Source organism: Alligator sinensis, unplaced genomic scaffold, assembly GCF_000455745.1.
Source record: "Alligator sinensis unplaced genomic scaffold, ASM45574v1 scaffold829_1, whole genome shotgun sequence".
NCBI lineage: Eukaryota > Metazoa > Chordata > Crocodylia > Alligatoridae > Alligator > Alligator sinensis.
This window is the reverse complement of record NW_005842399.1, coordinates 375,613-382,572: the sequence shown is the minus strand read 5'-3', so window position 1 is coordinate 382,572 and position 6,960 is coordinate 375,613. Positions and strand designations below refer to the sequence as shown.

General features: G+C 43.6%; 2 protein-coding genes across 3 annotated transcripts in view; one reads left to right on the top strand and one right to left on the bottom strand.

Annotated features, from left to right (window-relative positions):
* STKLD1 (serine/threonine kinase like domain containing 1) overlaps positions 1-1,375 on the top strand; it is a gene marked incomplete at its 5' end in the record, with an annotated part of 19,542 nt that extends 18,167 nt beyond the window's left edge. The window contains 1 exon segment of the mRNA XM_025211290.1: positions 500-1,375. Within this exon segment, the coding sequence (XP_025067075.1) occupies positions 500-562 (63 nt within the window).
* Positions 17-6,954, bottom strand: REXO4 (REX4 homolog, 3'-5' exonuclease). Of its 2 annotated transcripts, none has more exons than XM_025211292.1 (8): positions 6,904-6,954; positions 6,290-6,642; positions 5,523-5,675; positions 5,082-5,275; positions 4,488-4,576; positions 3,873-3,947; positions 2,691-2,765; positions 17-1,945 (listed from the first exon to the last, which is right to left on the bottom strand). In XM_025211292.1, exons 2-8 carry the CDS (start codon positions 6,451-6,453, stop codon positions 1,841-1,843), a joined length of 855 nt encoding a protein of 284 aa, XP_025067077.1. In that variant the 5' UTR covers positions 6,454-6,642; positions 6,904-6,954; the 3' UTR covers positions 17-1,840. The 2 variants fall into 2 exon arrangements, with proteins under 2 accessions (XP_025067077.1, XP_006029845.1); XM_006029783.3 differs by having other exon boundaries at positions 6,934-6,954.
* Between the last annotated feature and the right edge of the window lie 6 nt (positions 6,955-6,960).

Genomic DNA, 6,960 nt, shown 5'->3' with positions numbered 1-6,960 from the left:
CCCTTAGCCAGGATGGCGTGCAGCAGAGCAGCACAGGGGGCTGCCCCGGAGCTGCTGGGATCTTGTGGTGGGGGCAGTTTGGTCCAGAGCCAGGGCAGATGACAGAGCCACTGTTTGTAGTCTGCACACTCTGGGCAGGGGCATGCATGCAGGGGATTGTGGCTCTGCCCTGGCTCCTTATAGCAGCAATAGCTTGGTTGGGGCCAGGGCAGAGCCATGATCACAGCTCTGCCCTGGCTCCAGAGCAAACTGCCCCTGCCACAAGATCCCAGCAGCTCCGGGGCAGCCCACTGCATGGTGTAGCTGAGGCTCAGGTCTCCATGGAGACCAGCATAAGCCATGCGGGCAAGGGCAGCTGGGAAAGGGAGTCCTCAGCTGACCAGATCCGACCTGCGGGCCAGATGTTCCCCATCCCTGGTCGATATAATCAGTTGTTCCCATAGTTTATTAATAAAACAGAGTAGTTATAACTGATGCTTCTCTCCATTTTTCTCCTCAGGAGATAATTACTCTTGCAGATACAACACTTTTGAAATTACAGAAGGTAAAAGCTGCTCTATAAGAAGTCTTCACATCTTATTTCTATTCAGGTAGAAACGGTCATGTCTTTCAGATGCATGTCAACACATTTTTCTCCCCAAAGAGAGATACGGCCTGTATCATACAGCTATCAAACAATCTTCCTTGAAGTATTCTCTCCAGTTGGCCACCAAATTGACTACCAGTTACCACAATCTGGACAATGATAGGATTTTGATGACCTGCTTTACTTTGTGGATTTAAAATTCCTTATTTTATGTATAAAATATGAATAAAAATGAAAGTAACGAACTAAGGCCTAAACTTCATGTAATTAATAATCTATAGCATCTGAAGTATAATGGCTCCTCTGTAAGGTTAGTATTGACTAACCAGCTCACAGAGGATTCACCATAATGGATTGCCATAGCTATTCGTTTACTATATACTATATACATGTTCTGAATGAAATAACTGATCCTTGGGAAAGCATACAGCACTTCACTCCTTTCTTCCTCCTGTAATTACCATGTGTACTTACTGAACGCTGTCAAGTTAGTTTTCTAGCCTGTCTTCACAGGCGACAGAAACTTTTAAAACACATCAGGTATTTGCAGGCTGGCCACAAATTTTATGATGCTGAGGGCAGTTACACTACAAATGTTCATCTTTTGAGTTTTATTCACCTTAGAGCTGGACAAGTACAGGAACCATACAACAGGCTGCTTAGATTCTTCTGGTCAAGGTGGCAGAAGAAAGAGTGAGATTGGGGGTGTAGTAAATGGTATTGCTCCTAATTACTTAAAAGCCAAAAGTAAATGTCATTCTCCTTGGAAATCTAAATAAAAAAAAAAAATACTTAGAGCTGAGTGGTGAGTTTCTAATTTACTTCCAGCTAAGGCTTGGAGCAGCACTGTCTTTCAGTTGAGGAATTAATGCCTTCCAGGGCATATTAACTGTATGCAGAGCTTAGATGGCTAAAAACAATAGGTATACCACCACATACAGGAGGGAGAGGAAGCAGTAGATAACCTGGTTTCTCAGAAGCAGGCCCCAGGGTGGGAGGATCTTGTGTTGCCAAAGTTTCAAGTAAGAAAGGAAAATAAATACAATGATACACTGTACTAGCAGAAAAAGGAAGCAGAGTACACAAGGGCTTCCCGCAGTGCCTGTGGAGGAAATCACTGCAGTGGATGAAGATCTCCAAGTTTGCAACCTCCAGCTCACGGTGCCTTTATGAAACATTCCCTTTGAAAGCCTTGTTCTTGCATATATGGAAAAAAGTAGCCACTGTCCATTTCAGACTGCTTTCTCTGAGTGACTAAAGAGTTTCATTTTTCTTAGGTTTGGTTTTTTCCTTGATAGCTGCTTCCCACTGCTTTTTCTCAAGTGTGTACAGCCTCATAGCTGCTTGTGCATCCTGAATCTGAAAGATAATGGAATAAGCAACAGGTTAAAGAAAGGCTGAAATGCTCTAGTCAACATCTTCCCTCCCCCCAACAAATGCACCTTTCTATTTCAACTGATATTTTAACCTCTCCTCCCCAGTGTTAAGATTTAAGGGGGAAAAGAGACTAGTCATTCAAAAAGCAGAATCCAGATCAGGAGGATGTAGTGCAGCTAGCACAAACTGGTAATCCCTTGCTTTGAATAGGACCTCTGCCTCCTGACACCATTACCAAACATGGTATTTTGGAGCATTCTTGTGAACTTTCCCCACTCTTTCAGACATCTCTGTTTGCTCCTTCCTCTTGCCTACCAAAGAAGCCCTGACTACTACAGATGGAATAGAAGGCTAATTAATCATCTTTCACCTGCTCCTTTTACCAGCTGTAGACTGAATGCAGCTGTTGGTAGAATGGCACAAGATGCTGACATTAGGACACAAAGTTGATATAAGTCACCTTTACCATACTGTTTCTCTCAGGAAACTTCAGAGATTTAGATGCAGTATTGTGGAATTTGTTTATGGAGCGTAAAGAATAATATGCAAGTAAAACAACTGGCGCAATGCAGGGAAGCACTGGACAACCTTTGCTCAAACAGGTGTAAACAGTGTCCTGGATAGAGGCTGTGAAGCCTTAAGTAAAGTTTGAACCCAGGGTTCCAGAAGCTGAAGCCTAGTACAGCACTGATCCACAAAGTTCCGTTTTTCTCGTGGGCGTACGTACCGAACAATGCTCTGATGTCTGCACTTTCACATTCAGCAGTTTCTCACAAAGCAGTTTCAGTGATGGGCGTCCACTCTAGAAACAAAGCCAACAAAAATCACACGCTAGCCAAATCAGAAAATGAAATGAAATATTCCCCTGAAGGCACTAACTTAGGCCAAGTTTTGCAGTCATTTTTAAATTAATTAGAAAGGTAAGGTAAGAAAACTCTTCCAACCACAGCATGTAGCAGATTCTGTGCATGAACTGGCAAGATGAAGACTTAAGCCAGGTGTTTTCAACCTCATTTAATAAGTGTACTCCCGGCAGACCCCTTTTTAAATAAGCGTATCCCCAGGATGGGTAGTGGCGAGTGGTGGCACTGTGGCATCTGTGCATCCCTGCTCGCACCCTGCCCTGGCCCTGCTTCTGTGAGGCAGCGGCATGAGGTGGTGGCGCTCCGTCCCTGCTTGCCCCCACACACCCCCTGGGACCTTTCAAAGTACCCCCAGGGGTACGCATACCTCCTACTTGACTACCCCTGACTTAAGCCACTGACAGATCAATTCAGACATCTGTGCTTGTAAATCCCTTCGGCAATGGAACTGCACGAATGCACCAATGTAATCAGAAGCTGCATATATGATCTTTTAATATGGAGAGAAAAAAAGTATGTTGTTTTGAACTGTAAAATGTCATGTGTCACATTAAAGTCAACTGTTACACCTTCCATTTCTGAGGTCATGGAAGTAACTGTATTTTGTAAATTTAAGCAACTGATTCTCCAAGCAATATCCCACAACAAGTAAACAGGCTGTATGTTCACCTTTTAGTGCCCTATGTTTTTGCCCAGAAAAGTGACAGGAAAACCAGCTTTCCTAGGTCATGTTCGAGAAGTTGGGAGAGCCATTGAACTTACTGCACACAAATGTTATAAGTAATCTCAATCAGCAAAATATTACATGGTATTTTCAACATCTCAAGGGCTGTTTAAATACTGAACTAATTAATACTCTTGAATGGCAGGGGCAGATATCCCCATTTTACAGAGTGACGGAAGAGGGGGATAGGGGCTAGGCCAAACTCATTGGCTGAACAAGAACTGGAGCCTCTGACTCCCAGCTTCATACTTAGTCCTCTAGAAATTTTGGCGTGGAACTACTTCAAAATATGAACTAATGATTACATTCCTGAGTTCCTTACTTTGACTTTCTGTTTGAAAGGTTTGTATCTTTGCGTGTCCCGAATTTTCTTCTTAGGATGGTCAAGAAACAGGATCTGAAAGAAAAATATTTGCTCTGTAAATAGGTTATTTTGTACATCCAACTGCAGTGCAGCTAGTCGTCCTTCCATCGGCAGAAAAGACAATTCACAATGGGAGCAATTCTGATCGAGAACATTCAAACAGGGAATGCATAACCTGGCAAAGACGGTGGCCATCTTCAATACAGACGTGCTTCCTATGAAGACTATACAAGGCCGTTGTGCACATTGCTCCTGCTTGAGCAAAGTGGAATGCTAGTTTCTGAATTAAAGACGCTGCCTTACTGCAGCTCTTCGCAGGCAGTGCTACAGCTACCCCCAAATACAAAAATGATTCGATCAACTTGCTGTTTGTTTCTAGACTAGAAGGAAATACTGAACACCTGCTTTGCTACTTGTACAAATTGGACTGCTATACAATATGGTGTCCAGCACAGGTGGAATCTGGGTATTAAGACACTGCAACCTTAAGCTTAAAAATTTCTAATCTGTTTTCCTGGGTAACAAAAATCACTGAAGTTTTACCTTCAAAGCAACAAGTATGGAGATGTGTACCTTTAAGTCATTGTGGACAGCATGTCCAACTAAAATCCTTCCTCTCAAGATGTCAGCCACCTCCTCCTGAATTTTTTTAAAGTCTTCTCCTGAAAATGCAACATAAAAAAATGGTTTCAACATGGACATTAAACAGCAACTGAGCAAGTTGAGTGAGCATTAGAAGACCATCATGTGTGGTGGTCACTTTCTTAGGACCCAAGATGCAGAAGAATGCATGATTCTTGTACTTTGTCATCCCCTGCTTGTTCAGAGGAAGCAAAAACGAGACCAGGATGGATGCCTTGCAAAAAAGTTGAAACAGTCAACATCCACTTGTTGGTCCAATGCTAGGCTTGCATTTAAGCAAGTGTTAGAAACTACTTTTTTTACTGGGGCAACAATGGCCTTTTCGGGCAAATTGCGTCTTTACAGAATTTTTTATTCATGCTCCCCTGAAGTATTCTTTTATATTTAGAGAGATTAAGGTTGTGCAAGTGCTTTATTTCTTGCTCAAAAAATAGAATTCAGCAGACTCCTGATACACTGACAGTAACTCAGTAAGTTGCATAAGGTTTTTCTTAAGGATGTTCTGGGGAAGGCCAACCTACTTACCCTTCTTTGTGTCCTCAGGCCGTATCCCGCTAACTTCTGTCCTGTAATCAGTCACCTTTTCTGTAGGCTTGACATATTTGTCGTAAACGCACTTTCCAAACTGGTTCACGATTGACACACGAGCCACAATGCTGTCTTCCCCCTGGGGCCCCACTCCTATCATTTCACAGTCCATGGCTACAGCTTTTGTGAGTCTAAAAGAGGAAAACGGACACGCAGATTAGAAAGCCCTTGCTGAGATTGCATACTTCTGACTGCTACGCTGACAGGTGAGGCACCAGTTAATATAACCGGAACAGTTAACACCACAGAGCAGCTATAGTCTCTGCAGACTCTGGAAGACACTGTTGCATACTCTGTCCACAGCTGTAAGAACGGGAGTAAGTTTTTGATGCCTCCAATAATACTGTTGGTACTTGTTGCATTAGAAATACAACCTACCCACTGAAAGCCTTTTCTTTAACCAGCACCTGTTCCACAGTTGGCTTGGACGTGCTTTCAAGTCCCATTTTTCTTCTAGCAACTTCTGCTGCTTCAGGTCCTATTGCTGCTTCAATATCCTCTGGATCAACTCCATCAAACCAGATGTCATCCCTGGTAAGCAAAAGGTAAAAAGGACCTTTTTAATACTGTTCGATTTGGCTTTTTACAGTTTGGGTAAGCTTGATGTTTACAAAAGAAAGGAGTTACCTAGTTAGTCCTAGTCAGAGCCAACTAGTTTAACAACCTGAGCATGCAGACTACAGTTTTGTTCAAATATTTGAATAACTGGGTTAATCAGAGTGGTTTTTACTTCTCTCTTATCCCAGGCTCCTCAGGGATACCTTGTCTTTGAACTTCTTCCCATTCCCGTTACCCAGTCGAGCCTCCTGAGCTGTGACTCCGCAGTCTACAGTCTAAATTCTGAATCTGAAGTCAAAAAGTCCCCAAAATAGTTGTTTGAACTGTAACCCCCCCTACCTGAATGGGAAGGGAAGAGAATGCAGTAACTTGGTAGTAGGGAAGAGGTCTGAAATACTTGGGGGGACGTATCATAAAGGAAAGAGGGTTTCCCCTCCTCAAGAAGCACAGCATTGTATTAGCATTGTATTAGGTTTTCCCTCCTCAAGAAGCACAGCATTGTATTAGCCTTTATTTCAAGTTATTCAGCTGCCACTAAAACAGTTTAAAGCACCGCCATAGATGGGCATAAGGTTTAAAGCACTCACTCTGTTGGCGGCTGTTCTGCGCGCTCATCCCTTTTCCTCTTCTTATGCTTTATGTCCCCCTGCTTCGTCTCGCTATTGCCGTTTTTCCTTTTTGCCTTGAACTCTTTTCTGTTGCTTCGGGCATCGCCCAGGCTCTCGCCCGGCGCAGTTCTCTCCGATTTCATATTCGTCGGAGAAGCTCCCGCTTGGCCAGGACCACCCTCCGTCCGGTTTACAGGCTTGAATTTTACCGTGTTCCCGCTGCCATTGACGGCTGGAATCCCTTCGACGTCTTTTGTCGCGCGCCGCGGCTTGGGAGACGTTTCGGGGGCCGGGAGGGACTTCGCCAAGCCGGCCGCCTTCTGTTTCAGCACCTAAAGAAACACCCAACAATTAACTGGAGCGTTCGACTTTAATGTCGTCCTCCCACCTGAAATCCACCAAGCCCCGCTGACGTTTTTGAAGTTAACAAGTTCTTAGCTTAAAAACTAGTTGGAATTAAAAAAGTTTCTAGTTTAAAACTGATTTGAATTACGAGATAAATAAATAACAGATAAATTAAATAACAAGATCTTGGGTTAAAACTGATTTGAATGTAAAAGTCCGTGGTTTTTCCAACGCTCGCTCGGTCTCACACCAGGAGAGAGCCAGGCCCGGCCCCGCACCTCCTGCAGCGCCCGCCAGTTGGCGGA